Below are 20,003 nucleotides of genomic sequence, written 5' to 3'. Positions count from 1 at the left end.
ACTGTTAACAGCATTTAAAAATTAAGTCCTGGAACTAGGTTGCGAAGTACATGTCAGTAACACTATAATTCTCTATTACCAGAAGAAATTCACTATGTGTTCAATGTGATTGCAAAGATATAAATAGAGTAGAATAGCAAAAAACAAAGGAAAAAATGTTCTCCTAAATTGTGGTATAGAAAAAGCTTGAAAAACATAACAGGAGCATTGATAAACAATGGAAAACTCAAAATAATTCATTGTGTAGGTGCAGTTATAGTAGTGGTGTTAGCAGTTTGGTGGATCTTGGTCCAACCTTATGCTCAGAGCTCTTCTCCACCTATGTTATTCCCATGAAAAAGATCTGCAAGAGCCACTACTCTATTACTATTATGGAGGCAATACTGAGTTTAAAATACTGGTTGGTCATTTTAAAAAGTTTTTTGGTTGCTAATTTTATGTCTGGTCAGTCTTTAATAACTTTAAGCGCAATTCCGTTTTTTAAAGGAATATATTTGACTTCTGTTTTACATGGCTAGCCTCACGAATATCAAGAGATACACACTGCCTATTATTTTCAGGAACAGCCATGGCTTAGATGAGAAGTCCTGGAGTATATTTAATGCTTCTTCTGAGCTTTACATACTCAATTAGATTCCATGCGCTATCAGAAAACTCTCTGCAACATCCCATCCTCACATGGCTTGGGTTAACCTAGGACTATTGTAACATTTACTCACCCATATTAAATAATGGCTTTTAAAGGGAATTTAACCCCGGTCTGACACAAAAAGTGCAAGAGTTATAGCCACTTAAGCTACAGTGCCACAAACATGAGTATAAGAGGCACCTCTAACACGCATAGGGAAAATAATGAATAAGGCAATGCCGACGACGGTAAACTAAGGTATAGCTAGCTACCAACAACTCCTTCAGCCTCTAGCTAGAGAAGAGTTTTAACTTCAAAAAAAGAAGAGTTTTTAAATCTTTAATAAATATATAAATTCTTGTAATGTGTAAACCACATAATCCAAACGCATAGCAATTAGCCTTCCTTTAACTTTCTGCGTGAAATATAGAAGTCAGCAGTCAAGGCAGGCGAATGTAAAGTGCGCAGTAATTGGTTTCGCTTTTCACAATGTAAAGATAATCAAAGCATGACTTTTAGCTACCTTTAACAATTCAGATAACTAGTAGTTATAATCTCTACTATACAAGAAAACTGTTAACCTTACATGTATTAATATCCTAAATCGCTTTTTAAAAAGATAAAATCTGAATTTCAAAGCTATATTTGTAAAAAAGTGTAGATTTATACAAAATTTTTATTACTTTCGTTTTCTTGAAACTCTAATATGCTTTTTTCCTCACGACGTAAACAAACCGCTGACCAAAAGCGATCACATCATCTGCACTTCATCTGTGATGCTTTTTTGTCCCCAGTATGCCACAGCAATTTTATTGCATCCCTGCAATGGAGCGCAAAAGCACATTTTCTGTTCGAATCATGGCAGAAATGAGCATTCATAATGAGAATTACCTGTAGTGGAACCAAAAGTCAATCTCGTAAATATTGTTGGCATTTATGAAGTAGCTTGTCTGTTTCTGTTCGGCAGGGATGAGTGATTGCATAAACAAACTTATGAAGGCATGTTCAAGAAGCTAAAACAACGCATTGAAGAAGGTGACCAACCACAGACGACGTCTAACGTTTTGGCATCAACTCCTAAAAAGAATACCAAACCTCCATCAGTCCGAAGCTACATAAACAGTAATACAAACCTTAAGCGTGAAAACAAATGGGAAAAACGGAGGCGAAGCAATGCTAGTTTGTACAGCTCTCGAGAGTCTTTATTAAGTTTAGACTCTGCTGCAACAGCCACAGTATCAAGAAACTCTTGTGGAGAGAGTTTTTGTTCTGCTGAAACTCCAATTGAGTCACAGCTAATAATTGGAACAGTAAGACCATTTTACTATCCAAATGTATAGGCATGTTTTCAGTGTTTAAAAATTTATTCATCAACTGTGGACTAAAATGTTACAAGGAGATATTTCTCTATGGTAACATTTGCTATAGAAAGTAGGTCAATATGGGGTTAGTCCATATAAAGATAATGCAGGGGCATTCCAAGGTACTTATATATATATATATATAAGTACCTTGGAATGCCCCTGCATTATCTTTATATGGACTAACCCATGCTCATTTGACTTGCTCATGTTAATTGTGGTGACAGAAGTACAGTTCTTTAGCATTGTGGTTGGTATATATTAGGTTTACCTTGGTCATTGAGAATGTCATGTAGAGCCTGGCACAGTGGGGGAGGTTTCTACCTATAGACCTGATCTTAAGGTTGCCAGGGATTTTAGTTTAGGCAAGTAATGTGTTGATACAAGTCATTGTAGAAACATTGTAGAATAAAAACACCAGTAATTTGCTTGTTCCTGACGCTCAGGACATGTCGATGCGCCTGACGCTCAGTGCTTCTCTAGTGTATCATCATGTGAATAAGAAACATGCGCCTGACACTCAGGGCATGTAAAAAGTCCCTGATGCTCAGGGCATCTCTCATACACCTGACGCTCAGGGTATGAATAAAAACACCAGTAATTAGCATGTTAAAGCCCCTGACGCTCAGGGCATGTTGAAGCCCCTGATGCTCAGGGCATCTCTCATATGCCCTGACGCTCAGGGTATGGAAGAAAACACCATAATCAGCATGTGCCTGACGCTTAGGACATGTCGATGCTTAGTGCATCTCATCTGTCTCATGCACCTGACGCTTAGGGCCTGAAGATAATGCATGTTTATTTGTGCATATCCTGACGCTCAGGATATGCATTATATATTTGTGCATATGACGGTACAGACAGGTCATTTCATAATATTTTAGGTATAATAAAATAAAAATTTAACAAAATTTAATTACAATTAGTGCAGCCACAAGTAAAAACAAATTGATTCAAAAAGTTTCTGAAAAAAAGACTTTAATAGTTAATAATAAGGGTTGCAAAGACTACTTAAATTGTTTCCTGAATTTTGAAAAGTTTTTGCACAACACAAAGATTTTATAATAAATAATGATAGTAAAATTTTCTGGGTAAGCTTGTATGGGCCCTATATGTTTACTCACAAAATTTGATTGCAAACTGATATGCAGATCCCAAGTTATGGGGTTGTCTGCAAACAATTAAGACGCCTGGGATGAGCAAACAAGTGTCATTTTGGCAAAAAAAGATGTTAAACAATTCAACTTTACCCCATAACAGGTCTCAAATTACTGTTGACAGAAAGTGTCAAAATTTCTTATTCCTTAAATGTGACATCATAATTTGTGCAGTATAATGTGAATGTCTTAAAAACGAAAAGAGCTTTTGAAAAAAATTAAAAAGACTTGTTAACCAACTTTTTTTTAATGTTAATTTTCAAGTTTTCTATATAAATAGGTGTAGTAAACTTATTTGAAAAAATCAAAGTTTGTGGACAATGATGTGAAATTTTTGCCTAACCTGTCTTATACAGACAACCATCTGTTTTAAAATTGCTAGTATTAAATGGAATAGATACAAGTTAAGTAATGATATAATTCAAATAAAACTTTCAAAACCGGAGTGTAAAGAACTAGGATGTTGCCAGCTGTAGAAGTGGAATGTTTGAAAATAGTTTGATACAGTGAAAACACTTAGTTAATTGCTTTGGGTTCCAGAATCATCATCATTCATCATTCTTAACTTAACGTCCGTTTTCCATGCTAGCATGGGTTAGATGGGGTATATTAATTACCCTCTTCCAATCTGATCTAGACTGTGTTAGATCTAAACTCAACTTCCCCTGTATCAAGTCTGTCCTTATAACCTCCTGCCAAGTCTTTCTCGGTCTGCCTCTGAGCTTTGCCCCAGGAACTATCAAGTCTCTACACCTTCTTACTCAATTATCCCCTCCATTCTTTCTAAGTGCCCTAGCCAATTCAATCTTCTTATCTGGATAACATCTTTAATTCTACGGATACTTAGCCTGCTTCTTAGTTCATCTGAACTCTTTCTGTCTCTTAGACTGGTTTTACACATCCACCTAAACATTCTCATATCATTTTTTCCTAAACGGTCGAGATCTTCCTGCTTGTCTCACTACCGTACAACATAACACTTACACAGGCCTTATACAACCTACCTTTTACCTCAATTGACGAGACTCTGCTAGTCAAAAAAGGAAGTAACTCTCTGAACTTTTCCCAAGCAGAACCTATCCTGCAAGTAACACTTCTTTCAATACCCCCTTCACTGCTGAACATATCACCTAAGTAACAGAAGTTCTCAACTATTTCTAACAAGTCACTGTTGTAAATCATTGAAGCTGGAAATACTTCATTCTCTATAATCTCACCTTTGCAACGCTTGCATACAAACTGAATGTCAGCTCTTAACCTTCCACCAATACTACTGCACTTCTTATGTACCCGATGCTTGCAAGTCTGACAAAAAATTGAGTTGCTACCACCCCCTCCCTGCAAACTCCACAAGGCCACTTTCCAACTACAAGGTCACACTTGGCTGCAATGCTACTAATCATGACTTTAGACTTTGCTGTGTTCACCCTTAGCCCTTTCTCTTCTAGTCCTTTCTTCCACTTCTCAAACTTTTCAACTAATTTTTCCATTGACTCTGCTGCGAGACATGCTAATTATGGTGTTTTCTTTCATACCCTAAGTGTTAGGTGTATGAGAGAATGATGTTGTTTTTATTCATGCCCTGAGCGTCAGGTGTATGAGATGCCCTGAGCATCAGGGGCTTCGACATGCCCTAAGTGTCAGGCACATCTTACCTATTCACATGATAACTGCACTAGAGATGCCCTGAGCGTCAGGCGTATCAACATGTCCTGAGCGTCAGGCGCAAGTTAATAACTGGTATTTTTATTCGTACCCTGAGCGTCAGGTGTATACGAGATGCCCTGAGCATCAGGCACATCAACATGCCCTGAGTGTCAGGTGCATGTTTCCTATTTAAGTGCTGCTGATTGAGATGCCCTGAGAGTCAGGCACACCTCAATGAGCATCAGCCAATATGGTAAACACATGTATACATGCCCTGAGTGTCAGGTACGTTTCTACAATGATTTTTATCAACACATTACTTGCCTAAATGGCTGATGAAGGGGCCCAACATACCCACCAATTAAATTAAAAGCTACTTACACACTCGTAGTTTCTACCTCTGGACTAAAACCCTGACATAACATAAGCCAAAAGAAATGCCAGTGATACCTTGAGGCAGAAGAAATTTGTCTGGTTGTGTTGTGTTGCGCGCTCCCATAACAACTGTAATGCAGTTGTATTTAGTTGCATTGGAGACGTCCATGTTAATTCGATTTCGATTCGATTCCACTGTACCACGGTTATAAATTAAATTGGTATCTCACATCCACCATTTGTAGGTGTGTTGATGATATATAATAAGGAAAAATAGGTGAAGAAAATCAATATATAACAAAGGGTGGAAGGGTGGGTAACTTTAAACTGGAAGGTACATCTGAAGAACTTGTGCAGTGTGGGGTGTTGGGTTTTTATATGCAGCCATTAATAATCAAGACCTGGGTAGGGTCCAGCTCCTATACAGGTAAGACTAGTATCCATGGCAACCTTTAAGATCAGGTCTATAGGTAAAATCCACCCCCACTGCGCAAGGCTCTACATGACATCGTCAATGACTAAGGTAAACCTAATGTATACCATAATCCATAATGCTAAGGAACGGTACCACAATTAACATGAGCAAAACTTGCAGTTTAGCTCCATTAAAATGAATGTTAACATAGCATCAGCTATTCAAAAGTTGGATAACCCCACCTCTTCATGCAGGATATTCGATTTCATACCAAAGAATTCCAGTAAAGATATGGTTAATATATGATAAAAAATGAATGCTAATAAATAAGTTTATAAAAAACATAGGTAAAATAAACTGTTGCCTTATTGTTCATATTACAAACTATTACCTTCATTACCATTAGTTTCGTGATGTTGCATCAAAAGATCAGATATTATCTGAATTGGGAAAGAAAAATGAGCAAGTTAAAAAGCTTGAAGTTAAAATTAATGGTATGTCTAGAAACATCGATTTATTTTTAGTTTGTTTTTCATTTCATTTATATATATATATATATATACATTCTTCCTGAAAATTTAGAAATGGCGCTTGCCTTTATGGAGCAGTCTAGACAAAGGGATCGTCTTGAAGAAGCTTTACAAAACTTAAGAAATGGTAAGATCATTTTATTACCTTCTGTAAAACCATTCATTTTTCTGAAATTCAAATGCTGTTTTGCGAACAAACATAATTGTTTTTATTATTTTGGAAGGATGAAAAAAATTAGTCCAAATGGTTATATAAATGTAATTCTAAATTTGCCAGATATTGCTGACTGCAAAATTAAAAACTCGTTGAAATTGTCATTTTCTAAGAGTAAAATAATATTTTTCTTCACAAATTTCTCTAGTATGATTTCTCAACTGAAATCCAATCTCAAATTTCTTAAAGATCTATAGCTTAAATATATCTGAAGGTGCACAACACTAAAGACATGTGGTACAAATATTGTATGTTGGACAACAATTTGTTCTTGCTGTCCAACAAAATTGGAGAAACCTGACCTGTTTCACAGTGAAAATTCCCGTTTGGAAATATTTTCCCCCAAAAGCACCCCCAAGACTCTATTTTGATATAGCAACTGAAAAAATGGTGGTCACAATAAACAAGAATTATTGATGGAAGAAGTTCAACTTATGGAAAACACTGGAAATAGTTGAAAATTACTTCAGGTTCAGAAAAAGTAGTGTCTAAGGAATTTGATTACTCACAATAATTAAATTGTATTATTAAGCAACCACAAAATGTTTCTAATTTAAACATAACATTAAACTTATTTTGAAATTTATGTCCATTTGCTTTCTCTTAGAGTTCAAAAATTGTGCAATAATACACTGGATTAAGTTTTCACTTTTTAATCTTTTTTATACTGCATTTTCCAGTGTTGTTGATGTGCAACTTGTTACACATGAATTTGATTTTAGAAATGCATAACAGAACTGAAATATCGATGAATAAGTCTATTAAGTCACTAAAGGAAGAATATGAGCAGAAGTTACAAGTCAAAGACAAGAAGTATAAAGAATGTATTCAAAAACAACAAGAGGTAAATATTGTTTATACTTTGTTTTTATATGAAGTGCAAAAATCATTTTACAGCGACTTATGCCTTATGTATACAATATTGAAGCTTATGTGTCAATATTTTTTCTACTTTTAGTAATTCGTTTAGTCATTTTACAGTGTTGTTTTCTGTGTAACAAAAAATCATTGATTTGTTTGAGTGCAGGTTTTTAAATTTTAGCATATCCCTTTAATTAGCTTTGTAAATTTTTCTCACATCACAGACGGAAGAATCTGTGTAAGCTGTTCTTCTTATTTAGAGATACACCATTTTTGAGTTTTAAATTTTCAGCCAGTCATGCATGATAATTATTTTTTGAGTGTTGGGCTAGAGCTACACAGGCAAAAGAGTTGTAGAGATATGCAAAACAAAAGTAAAATAGATTAAATCTAGGGGATTACACATGTAGATTGTGGTGTTTATTGCAAAATAAGCATTTCTTTACACATTATTTCTAACTCTCACTACTTAGAGGCTTTTTCATTCGGTGATTAAAAAACAACACCGAGCTGAATCCAAGAGCTCTGAAAATTTGACTTGGTTTAAAAATGTAGATTATATTTTTGGCATAATTAAGAAACTATAGTGGACAGCGAGTGTAAGCACTTTTTGCCTTAGAAAGAAAAACATAAAAAAGGGAGATGTCTATAACTAATTTACTGTTGCCATTGGTTGCTATAAGTTCTGCTGATTGTGTAGATGCTAATACCAGGATGCTTTGGGACACTGATACCCTTGTATTTTGATAACACCTTAAAAGCTTAGATGGAAGAGAACATCAGTTAAGTCATTTTGCTCAATTAAGATAGACAACTTTAATTAGTTTTTTAACCCTATTCCAACTAGAGGGGGGACAAAATGCCCCCCCCCCCTTACAGTTTTTTTTGTATAAGTTTTTACCCGATTATGGTGTGGCCCTGATATGTTCTGACTTTTCCTAAAATTTTTGGGGAGATTTTGCTGATTTTTTTTGGAAAAATATATGCTCACCTTTAGCATTCATTCATTTTATCATGATTTTATTGACATTGTCAACATCCAAAAAATGAGATATTTTTATTTTGGCCAAAATAACTTTATTTCAATATATTTACTATTGTTATACAATATAGAAGCAAAAAAAATACAAAAATATGTCAATTGCTCATTTTAGGTACATTTTCAACTCACTAATCTATTGTCATCCGCTAAAAATTACAAATTTATTGATATAAAAAGAAACTATATAGTGTTATATATCATTTTTTCCAAATTTTACAGGGATGACAAATATCTACTTTATCTTTACTCTTAGTGAAAAAAAAATTCAAATCAAAACCTTTGATACTTTTTTAATTATAGTGATGTGCTGTACAGGCCCTTTACGATGACGATGATGTCATCATATAAGTGACATTACCTAAAAGAAGTCATTTTCGAATTATTTGAACCAAAAATGACAAAAGAAATAAAAAATTGATTTTGTAACTAATAAAACTGATTTCGTATTCTCATTAGGTCTAAGAGACTAAATTAGGGAGTTTTGATGACGTCACCTAAAAAATAATGACGTCATCATGATTTTTTTTTTGTCAAATTAACTTTACTCATTAGTTACTAACTCCCTACCAATTTTAAAGTCAATACCATTTCCCAATCAAAAGATACATAGGAGGGACCAAATGCAAACCAAATTGTCCTATGATCATGTTGCTGAAGTCAAGTTACAACTTTTGTATTGCCTTAGGGTAAATGAAGATTTTGACTTTTTAATTGAGTTTGGTGAAGAAGTCAACAATTTAATCACATTGTAAAAGCACTTTATAAATTTTAAAATGAAATGCTATCTTCATAGCCACTTCATAGCCGCTTTAAAATGGCTTCTTTTTCCGAACGCGTGGTCGCACACTTCTCGTTTTCGCACCATTGCTGAATATCAGCACAAATTTAATTCAAAAAGGTTCCCGGTTTTTTTTTCTAATAACGTTGTTATGAAATTATTTGTAATTATATATAATCATTCAAAAAAATGCATATTTTTTTCTTTCTGTTGTCATAATTCGGTAATCAGTAATTTATACAAAAAAATCCGGGAACCTTTTGTGCATAATTTATTCAGCTTTTCATTACCAAAAATTTCAATGAGCCAACAGGAAGCTTTCGGAAAAAGAGACCACAAACGTAAAGGCATATAGGCGAAAATTTACTAATGAGATATTTGTTTTTAAAGATTTTCGTAGGTGTTATAAAAATGTGTGAACTGAGTATGCAGAAAGATGATAGAAGTGCGAACTTTTTCTTTATGCTGAATATGCGTGAACGCGCTCAGAATTATTAATAGACAGAAGTCAGGTTTACAGGAGACAGCTCATATGCTTATTCCTTAACTTTAATTTTTTTTTAATTCGATAGTGAAAATAAACTATCTAAAAAATATTATTATGCATATTTTTATACGGGAGTTCCATATTATGCATAATGTTTACAAAAAATATGCCCAACTCATTTTGCACCTATTTTTTCAAAGGTGCGAAGGATATAACACCTCTAAAAAGGCTTTTTCCAGAAAAAAGGGATGTTCCAATTATTTTCATAGAATATAAAATATGTCATTGGAAAGAGAATTTTTTGCAAAAAACCTAAAAAAAAAATCGTTTCCTTTACAGTAACCTTAAAGTCTTTCAATTAAAGTTGAAATAAATCCATTTTTTTCTGATCTTGCCCATCTTGTTTTTTTCGAGTGCTTGTTTTTTTCTCACACCAAGTCAAAATTGAATCGATGGTTTTCGTAGTACTTGAAATGTACTTTCCTTTTCTTTGTTTCTTTTCTCATCTAGCTAGCATCACAGGGTTCAAAAAATTTCTGTAACGAAGTACACCACCATCTAGATGTGGCCTGGAAAGCGCCGTATATCAAATACTTTTGGCTAGTTCATTAGTAGCTACTTTTTTTTCCATGAGAATTTGTATTTTTTTGTAACATTTACTTTTTCCTGCGTTATTTTTTTTATGCTGGAGACAAGTAGTGGACGTTTAAATTCGTGAACCCCGAACACGAGAACTGAGCGTCTGAGCTAGCGCCTCTCTTAATTTTGACTTTCTTGTCCCGATAGCCGAAATAATGTTTTAAAAATGAAATAAGTTTATTTTTATAGCATGCTGCAAGAAAATATTCAAAATGTAATTATTGTTTTAGAGGTTCTTAACCAGTTTGTGGGAACAAGTGGTGTTCATATTTTTTACATAGAACACATATTTTTTTCACTTTACCTCAACATAAATCTTTTTCTAATAGGCAATTTAACTCAGTCTGCCATTTATATACTGTTTTTAACCAGGCTGTAAATTCCGATATTTTTCTGTCTTACAAAGCTAACTGCGCTGAAAATAAGAACACTGATTTCCTGTCAAAATTTGCCGATATTGAACATAAAAACTTAAAAAAAAAAATTGACTTTATAATTTTGTCTAAACAACAGCCTTATGATAAATTAACATGTAAATATTTTACGCAATCATGTATAATGAGCTGCGGTTGATAAATAAGGTTTTAATAACAATTTCTTATAATAAAAACGGCTTTTCAGAAGGAAACGTTACGAAACTTGCTCACATATTGTCAGTCAAAACTTCATTGAATATGTGCAAGTGAAATACACAAAAGGAAAGGGTTGTTATTTCTTCACCCAGCATAAAATAATCATGCAAAACATGAGAATTAAATGGAAACACAACAAACAAAAAGAAGAAATAATTAATTTTTAATATCGCAAAAAAAGACAACGAAGTGATACAAAAATATTCGATTCGCAATTTTATCTTTTTTTCGCAAAGTGATTCGCAAAAACAGCATTCCAATTCGCAAATTGCGAATTGCGAACTGCTAATTCGAACACTGCTTCAACTTCCACACCTTACTCTTCCTCTCCCATTCACTTTCACCTTTTATCATTCACAAAACAATCCTTGTCTTTCTTATCCACTTCAATGTTTCTTTTCACCTTCCCTTTGCCTGCTTAACGTTGAACCGCTATCCATATACATTTTAAAGTCCTTCGTTAAAATAACAATTTTTTTTTATAACCTGATTTTGTATTGTGATCCACTGTTTTTTTTATAAATTTTTATGATATTTTTCTGATTTTCTTGAGTTGCATTGTTGCTAAGATGAAAATATTGATAATTTAATTCTAATAGTTTTTTTTTACTTCATTTAACTGTGAATTGCCATTACTTCTTTCTCTTTACCAATTAAATTTTTTAATTTGTTTATCCTTTTTTTCATATTTAGTAATTAAAAAAATGCTGATAGCTTTACAATGCCAATAAATTGAAGATATTCCTTGACTTTTTAGTTTGTACTTTCTTCACTACTTTGGTCAATCAGTTACCTTTATTTCTTTATTTTTTTCCGTCCATTCTATTTACTTTAAATGTTATCTTTAATTTTTTTTCATGGTATACCAATACCACAAAAAAAATTGACTGACCAAAAAATTGACTGACATATCACGCTTAAATCAATCGTTGTCAATTCAAGATAGTCATAATCAGATGAGTCTTTAACATTACCAACAGAAATATTATATTGCATTTCTCTTTCGCTTTCAGTTTTATCAGTAAGTTTTGTTCTGAGCAAGAAGGCTTTAACTGTAGTAAGTCCAAATCCTGTATTTTGTGTCTCTATTATAGGATTATTAAATAATTTTACCCCTGTTAACCACAGGAAGGCCAGTCATAATCTCCTGCAGAATACAGTTCTAAATATGTATTGTTTGTTCTCTTTGCACTATTCTTGGTATCTAATGTATTAGCTCTTTCCAGGCTTTTTAAACTCAATTTTTTTATGAGGGAAAATCGCTTAACCTTCAGCAACTCCATCAACCTTTAGAAACTCCATCTTGAGACTGGATGGTTCAAAATAGTTAATGATTTGGTATATTAAAAACCTCTTTTTAACATTTTTGAGTTCATTGTTAAAAGTTAAGGCTGTTAAAAGCTGTAGGTTCAGCAGGACTGAAATGTCAACCTTAAAAAGGTAATTTGTAACAAATTTTCATATTTAGGAATCTCACAGATTTTCAAATGTAAAAGAACTCAACTCACTGCAACAGGAGGAAGTGGCAAAAATGAAAGCAATGGTACAAACTTTTTAAAAAATGTTGAACAAAATTAGACTTATTTTGTATCTATACACTACCCTGTTTCCTCTCACCATAGCTCATACATTCTCAAACAGAAATGTCAAGGAAAACAGCAGAACTTATTGAAAAAACAAAGGTAAAGTATCAATTTTCAATATTTAAAAGTATCTCTATAATAATACAGAGACTCTGTGTGTCTGTAACAGGCAAAGTGGATTATATTTTTTACAATTTTCTTTAAAAGCGTCTATAATACATCCCCTATAAGAAAGTTCTGTATTTTAAAAACGTTTGTTAATGATTTTTTTGGCTAGAACAAATCATGTGTTAAAATGAAGTGATTTTATTAGTTGGGAATTTTATTGCATCATATGCTAATTTAAATTTACCGTGATGAGTGCTTTGTTATCAATTATATATTGTACAAGCCAAGTCACGTGCAATCAATGTTGGTATTGTTGTGGTGCATTTCGTTTAAAAGTTTCAATTGATTGTGTCTTTGAAATGAAATTGACAACAAATTATTTCGCGATAAGAAACATACCATAGCATACCATTTTTGAGTGGACACCTTCCCACAGGATTTTGTTTAGCTAAAACGTTTTTTTGACCTTTTTAATGAAATTATTCACAAACCTTTTGTCATAAAAAGCAGAATAAATTTAAGTGAATTCTCCACAGGTTTAAATAACTAGTTATTGTATAATCCATATCTATTTTTGTTTTATTTTTTTTTGTTTTAGCAAATAGAAAATTTAGACAAACAGTATATGGACCAACGAATTGAATTGGAAGGATTAGAGGAAAGATTGCATGATTTAACAAAGGATAGGTAATGCAATAATTATCTGTGCAGTATCTTATCTGCAGTATGTTTTTGGTTTGTTATTTTCTTTTTATCACGTTAATGTACAGTGTGAGTACTAGCTTAGGCCTGTATTTTTAGGACAGAGTTTGACACCCAGCAAAAAAAATTGAGTGCAGAAGTTTCTACATTACAAAAGGAAAAGTCAGCCTTAAAATCGCAGTTATCAGATTTAATCAATGAGTTGACACAGGTTAGAATGTTTTTTTTTAAGTTATTTTTCTTTCCTTTTTTTTCTTTTGTGAATTTTAATTATATATTTGATAATTGTTATAATTGTCAATGTTGCTTTATTAAGAAATCCAGCATGCTAGATACAGTACAGCTGGCTGCAGACAGAGCTCATGAAGAAGTTGCTTCCTTGAGACAGACTTACAACCTTTACAAAGCTAAGGTAAAGAATGCTCCTTCAGAAATTATCTTCTGCAATGCTTTTCTAAAATTTAAGCCAACATATTGTGTTTAGGCTACAGCAGACATCAGTGACAAGGACTCTGAACTTTCAGTTTTAAGAGAAAGGATTAGTGACTTGGAGCAACGGTATGTGAAGCTTCCTTGATTTACATTAACATCTAAAGCATAGTTTGTTATATACATTTTCTATTTACGAAGATACTTCAATTTAATAGATTGCAAGACAGCAGACTCTCAGAAAATGATCAAGTGAAAGCTCTTGAAAAAGAGGTAATATCTTATTCCCAGATTAAGTATATATTTGGAAAAATGAAAACTGCCTTCAGGAGGAGATTTTCATTTTAGGTGGGGAGGAGATTTCTTCCTGACCTAAACATGAAAATCACAAAATATAATATTTAGTCATTCACAAAAATTGAAAACACTCAAGGCATGGACATCAAATCAGTTCAAAATATTTTTAATTCTCCAAAAATTGTATAAATTAAACATCAATGGATTCTGCCCTTCTCCCCCCCCCCCCCACCATTTTACAACGTTGGATTCATATGTTAGTTTGCATGTTTGATTTCTAAGTTGGTCCTAACATAAAATAGCATTTTTAATTTCAGATTTTATGTTATAAAGTTATCTGTGCCAATGAATTGTATAATTTTCAAATACCTTTTTAAATGACTATTTCATAGCGCTCACTGTTAGAAAGTCGTTTACAAGATGCAAGAGAACACTTTACCGAATTCCGAACCCAGTCAAATGACAAAATAAGTACCCTTGGTTCTTTAGTAAGTCTTTTATTTATGATTCAAATTTCTTGTTTGAGTTAAAAGAATGTGGACAGATAGACATTCTACCATTCTAGGTGCTCAGTTGTGTTGTCTGTTGTAAGAAAATATTGAGCAGACAAAAGCGCTATACCATGCCAAACGCCAATCCAGGCTTATTGTCCCTAATTATACAAATGTTAACGTGTTCTAGTCTTTCATCAAACAATTATAAAATGCTGGTAAATGTTTTACTCAAGAAAAGTTTGTATGTGTCACATGTTTAGGTCAGTACTCTGGATGAAAAGTTAAAGGAAAAAGTCGTAAGTTATGAAAATCTCCAGAATGAACAGCTAACTCAAAATAAACACTATGAATCAAAGGTAACAGGTTTATGTAGAACTTTAATGTTGATTTTTGTTGTTACTTTGATTAATGTAAAAGTTACACTTACTCACTTGCTATGTTTTTTAGATTAGTGACCTGCAAGACAGATTAACAGTTGCAGAAAAATCAACAAAATCCTTAGAAAAAAATTCAAATCAGTTGGAAACTCTACTAAATAAAGTATGTACAATTAAGACTCTAAACTCTGCCTATTTTGCAAAGTTTTGCAGTAACATTAACATGTTCTTTTTAGGTGAAAGATCTAGACCAGAAAAACTCAATACTAAAGACAGAAAAAATGGAACTAGAAATATTGGCTGATAAAGCTTCATTCTTAGAAGCACAGGTTGGTCATCATTATGTGTAACAATTTTTGAGCGAGACTTAATTTTAATACTTTTTTTTGTTTCTTAGAATAAATTGTTAGACACAAGGTTTAAAGAAGCTGTGGATAGATTAGAAAAAGATCGAAGTGTGCTAGAAGAAAAAGTGAGAGATTTACAATCTGAAGTAAGTATATCTTAGTTGTTATCTCAACTGCTATTATTTTGTAATTTTTATTTTGTTGTTGTACAGAGAAGGTTTTATTGTTATTTTATATTTTGTGATTTTTCTATCAAGAGTGAAATTGTATTTAACTATCACTTTTTTCTAATTAAACTCTGGGAATTTAAAAAAATAAAACAGTAATTTATAAGCTAACAGGACTTGCTAAAAGGTATTTGTATGCTATATATGGTTTTGAATTTTGTTCAGTTTCATACAGATTGCTTCAAAGTTGTAAAGCCTTAAGATTAAAGTAAAAAGCATGCAATTTCATTCCATATAATTGCTTTAGTGTTGGTTGTATTAACCGATGTGACGTGATGTTATATTGCTTTGTTTCAGTCCCGCAAAAGCTCATTTAGACAAGAGCATACCAACAGAAGAAAAATGGTACCTCATCTTTTTCTGTTCAAACAATTGTACTGGTTTCTACTAAATCTAACAGACCACAAACAACTTTTTTCAGGAGCAATTAGAAACAAAAGTCGAAGAACAAACTAGAAGAATCACACAGTATCAAGAAAGACTTGAAGAACTTGTAGAGGAAAGAGATAGTTTAATGGTAGGAATATTTGAAAAATATTAAAATTATTCAGTGGTGTTTTGTTTTAAACTCTTTTTGAAAAGCTAATGCTTATATATTATTGTTTCCCCCATATTATGCCATGGTTATTTACCAAAAAATGTTGAAACCAGGCATTAAATTGTTTTTATATAGCATATCCTATTATGTGAATCTGGTCTCAGAGGAAACTATCTTAAAATGTCAAAGATCCGGGCATAAATTACTCCAAATTTTTAAAGTAAGAATTTCTTACTTTACTAATTTAGTAACTTACTTGCTGCTATGTTTAAGGGAGAGCTTACTATAAAAGATGAAGAGTGTAAACAAGCGTCCAGTTGTTTAGAAGATGCATTAAGTAGAACAAATGAACTGAAAGAAGAGGTAAGTTGCAATTATGGTATTATGTAGTAAACTAGTCAGTGACCCGTAGAATAATCCACAGGATTGCCATTCTTTTTGTACCGCAATTTGTGCGTCTCGCTACTTGCGGTACCATTTTGCGCATACAGGTATTATAATATAGATGTTAAGAATTTGTTCATCAGACTTCTCAAGATTTGAATTAACTGTTAAGTCTGTTTCAGTGGTAACAAAAAGTCATCCTCTAGGACTGTTTTGCTTTGTGTCATCAGTGGGACAAAAAATGCCATTTGTTTTGTTAGTATTTTCTGAAGTAAGCTTTTTAAATTGTTTTCATGTTGTTTTCATTTCCCAATTATCTTCGTTTAGATAACTAACTTGGAAGCATCTCTTCAAAAGAAAGACGAGCTTTTGACTTATATCAAAGAGACAGGGGAAGTAAGTAAAAATTATGGTTCTAGTACATTTTGTATGTCACATGTTCTATTGTAATGAATTAACATAATCAATATAGATTTCAATGGAAAACAACTCTGTTGATTCGCTCTTGCGAGAAGAATTGAATTCAGTGCGTGTAAGTTAATAATATTTTTCCTCTAAAAAGAGGTGTTTTTTGTTGTTGTATGGGAAACACCAGAGCTTGTGCTGTTGATACTTAATTTTGTTTCCTTCCCTCTATACCTTTGTTATTTTGAAAAACGTCTTTTTATATGTATGCTATCCCAGATATACTTGTGACCTCTAGTACAATAAAAGGACATTATGTCGTTGACAATTTAATAAAACTAATATGTTTTCCAGATTGTTCAGGTAATAATAATTTTTATTTAGGAAATGTTTGAAAATAGGGAACAAGTTTTAGTGGAAAGGTAATAAATAATCTTGTTTACTATTTACTTTCTAATAACACTTGCTAAAAATTATTGCTGATTAAAATATTATTTCAGGGACGAAGAAATAGAAGAACTACGTAGAGTTATCCGTGACAGAGATGATGAGTTGGCCACTGTGTCTCGACAGGTAACATTTACTAATTTGCATGAAATTAAACTTTTGAAATTAGAGACTCAGCTGATGAATAAAAAATCAATGCTTCCTATGTTTGCTTTACCTTAGCTTCATGAATTTCAAGAAAATAACAAGTTAGCTTCTCCTGGAAAATCTAAGTATCAAGGTAGCAAAGAAAAAGGTATTTTAGACTTCACGCATGATTTTATTCATTGCTTTATTGTAAAGTTTATGTAACATACATAAAGCTTACAATTTTTTTATTTTATGCAGAACTTCAAAAGACAGTTATGAGATTGACGAATCGTATTCAAGAGTTAGAAAAGGAAAGCAAAAGCCTTACCGGGGTAGGAAAAATCAATATTGGTTTTGCTAAGCAGGGATTAAAGTAAAAGATATATTTGTCTTATTGCTTTTTTTGTTTATTTAGACCAATGAGCAAGAAATAGAAGTTCGGTCACTAAAAGCTGAGTTAGATGAGAAAGAAAAGAAATTACGTAACTTACAACAAAATATGGCTGACATGAAGAAACAATATCAAAGAGAAATGGTAAGGTTCCCTAAAAATATTGTGTAAATATTGTGCATTAGCAAGCACATATGTTTTAAAGCAATTCACATTCTTTGTATTTTTGCAATAAAATTGGCAGTGAAAGATATCTAGACTATATTCAGGTTTCTATTGGACAAGGATCACCAGGTACTCACTACCTGTCTTCTTTTTTTCTAGAAAAACATAGATGCTGGACAAACAGCAAAAGATAAATCTCCAACTAATAGCAACGATAAAAAAAGTCCTGAGGATAAAAGTGTGTGGAAAAATGAAAAGGAAAAACGTGATTTTTTAGAAGTTAATTTTAAGTATCCTTTTCACAAATATTATGTAAAAGTTTTTGTTGTGTAATAAAATATTTTGTAACAGATTGCTTGATAATCAATCAATTTGATTATACAACGCTAAAATTTGGAAACAAATTTCCTTTTTTAAAGAAAGTACAAAAAAAATTCAGCCATTTTACAAAACGTTTAAAAATATGTAATATTTAAGTTGTCAATTTTTGAAATCACAAGTACATATGCACTCATGTACCTTACCCCTGGGGGGACTAAAAATTTGGATGACGTCATACTGTGTAAAATGTATTTTCGAACTCAAGAACAGGCCAAAATGATGGAGTGTGAACTTGGAGTAAGAAAACTGTTTCAAACTTTTTAGATGTATTACATTAGTTGATAGAAGCATAAAAATATGTCATTGGAACTGTTAATGAAGATAATTAAAGAAAAATGTTTTTCGCAGTTTGTTTGACTTTCCTGAAGCCAACTAAAATTGATGAAAAGATTCAGGAGTTATTACAAAAAGTTAAGAGATTAATTGCAACTTTATTAACATTAAATTTGAATTTTTATAGATATTGTTGTTTTTTTAACATTTTCCCAAAATTTCATACTGCAAATATATTTGACATTGTTCATTCATCTTTAACTTATTTGCTGGTGCCCCTGTGTGGCAATTTATGCACAAAGTTGTTGCACACAAATTAAGCGTATCCAAGATAATCGAGTCTAGACTATGTTCAATGAGTGGTGACAAATCAATTCAAAATACTTTTATTCTTTAAAAATCAATGTTTTACAGTACAAAATATTTTAACATCGCAGGATTTACCCCCTTCCTGTTATTTTAGCATACACTTTTTAATTTGTGAGTCATCCACCGGTATAAAAGTTTGTAAAGCAGATTTATTTTTCTTACCTTAAAAAGAGCCTGAAATATAGGATTAATTACTATGTATTTGTAAATCTCAGTTTGTACCCAGCTCACTATTCAGTTGAGGTACCCAATTTACTATTCAACTCTTCAAAGACATTTAAAAATAATGAAATTATGTACCAGGTGACAAAAAAGCATTTCTCCTTAATAAATTTTAGATACCTAAAACATGTTATCTTAAAATATATGTGTAGTACAAATGACCAGGTAACGTGTTTATTTTTATATACTTATTTTGCCCTATTTTTTTACATTTAATTGTTGAGATTCTTCTGTTGTTAACGATGACATACGTTGAGTTGGGTGTACTGATAGTTGAGTTCTGGATTGACATTGGATTCTCTGTCACAACTTCGCCTTCACTGTCATCCACCAGTTTTTTCTATGTTTTCTAAATGACATCCAATCTAGCATGTAAAATTTTATTTAGTCTCGTCAACTAGTGGGTGTAATCGGTCATCTTCTTCAGTTTACACCAAGAGAAACGTCAATTGTGTGTGACTGCTTTGACTGGAAGGTAATTTTCTCATATGCAATATTAAATACGGTCAGTATAGCTGTGATATTTAACTTTGATTTTCTTTTTAGCTTCCACTTGAAAAGAAAAGATAGACATTTTTATCATACATATTTATTCTTTTGTTACACTACGCAAATTATTATTGTATATATTTATATGTATTGTATAGATGAATTATTTATTTATGTGAGAAATCATGGTAACTATTTATTTGAAGAGATGTCTGTATATTATATGTGTTTGCAGTCTGTTATATCACACCAAAAGATTTTTAAATGTAAATTAAAGGTATAGAATTTTAAAATTGGATTAGAATAATGTTATATTTAATTGACATGTGCTTTTTGTATGAAATACAAAATATACAGTCAAACTTTGTTTTTAATTTCAGCTAATTTTACCTCGAGTTTATTGAAATGACTACTAACACTCTGTGAACAAAAACATGGCTGACTTTTTCATCTACAGAACAAACATCTAACACATCTAAC

General features: G+C 32.2%; 1 protein-coding gene across 1 annotated transcript; it reads left to right on the top strand.

Moving 5' to 3' along the window:
• Positions 1-1,459: 1,459 nt before the first annotated feature.
• LOC130613269 (golgin subfamily A member 1-like) lies at positions 1,460-19,868 on the top strand. Its single transcript, XM_057434610.1, has 30 exons — positions 1,460-1,938; positions 5,990-6,077; positions 6,166-6,240; positions 7,050-7,171; positions 12,235-12,309; positions 12,389-12,448; positions 13,056-13,144; positions 13,259-13,370; positions 13,476-13,571; positions 13,644-13,717; positions 13,807-13,861; positions 14,278-14,373; positions 14,640-14,735; positions 14,827-14,919; positions 14,993-15,085; positions 15,154-15,249; positions 15,628-15,675; positions 15,752-15,847; positions 16,142-16,231; positions 16,580-16,648; positions 16,725-16,784; positions 17,042-17,079; positions 17,158-17,230; positions 17,327-17,399; positions 17,492-17,565; positions 17,649-17,768; positions 17,949-18,079; positions 19,151-19,199; positions 19,423-19,509; positions 19,581-19,868. Exons 1-30 carry the CDS (start codon positions 1,630-1,632, stop codon positions 19,602-19,604), a joined length of 2,661 nt encoding a protein of 886 aa, XP_057290593.1. The 5' UTR covers positions 1,460-1,629; the 3' UTR covers positions 19,605-19,868.
• The last annotated feature ends 135 nt before the right edge of the window (positions 19,869-20,003 follow it).

Source organism: Hydractinia symbiolongicarpus, chromosome 10, assembly GCF_029227915.1.
Source record: "Hydractinia symbiolongicarpus strain clone_291-10 chromosome 10, HSymV2.1, whole genome shotgun sequence".
Classification (NCBI taxonomy): domain Eukaryota; kingdom Metazoa; phylum Cnidaria; class Hydrozoa; order Anthoathecata; family Hydractiniidae; genus Hydractinia; species Hydractinia symbiolongicarpus.
This window is presented reverse-complemented; position numbering and strand designations above follow the sequence as displayed.

What these genes read in the sequence shown, in the direction of transcription:
- LOC130613269 (XM_057434610.1), top strand. Translation starts at nt 1,630, where the DNA reads ATGTTCAAGAAGCTAAAACAACGCATTGAAGAAGGTGACCAACCACAG. An exon ending in CATGATTTAACAAAGGATAG is followed by an intron (nt 13,145 to 13,258) that starts GTAATGCAATAA and finishes CTGTATTTTTAG; the next exon opens with GACAGAGTTTGACACCCAGC. An exon ending in TGGCCACTGTGTCTCGACAG is followed by an intron (nt 17,231 to 17,326) that starts GTAACATTTACT and finishes GCTTTACCTTAG; the next exon opens with CTTCATGAATTTCAAGAAAA.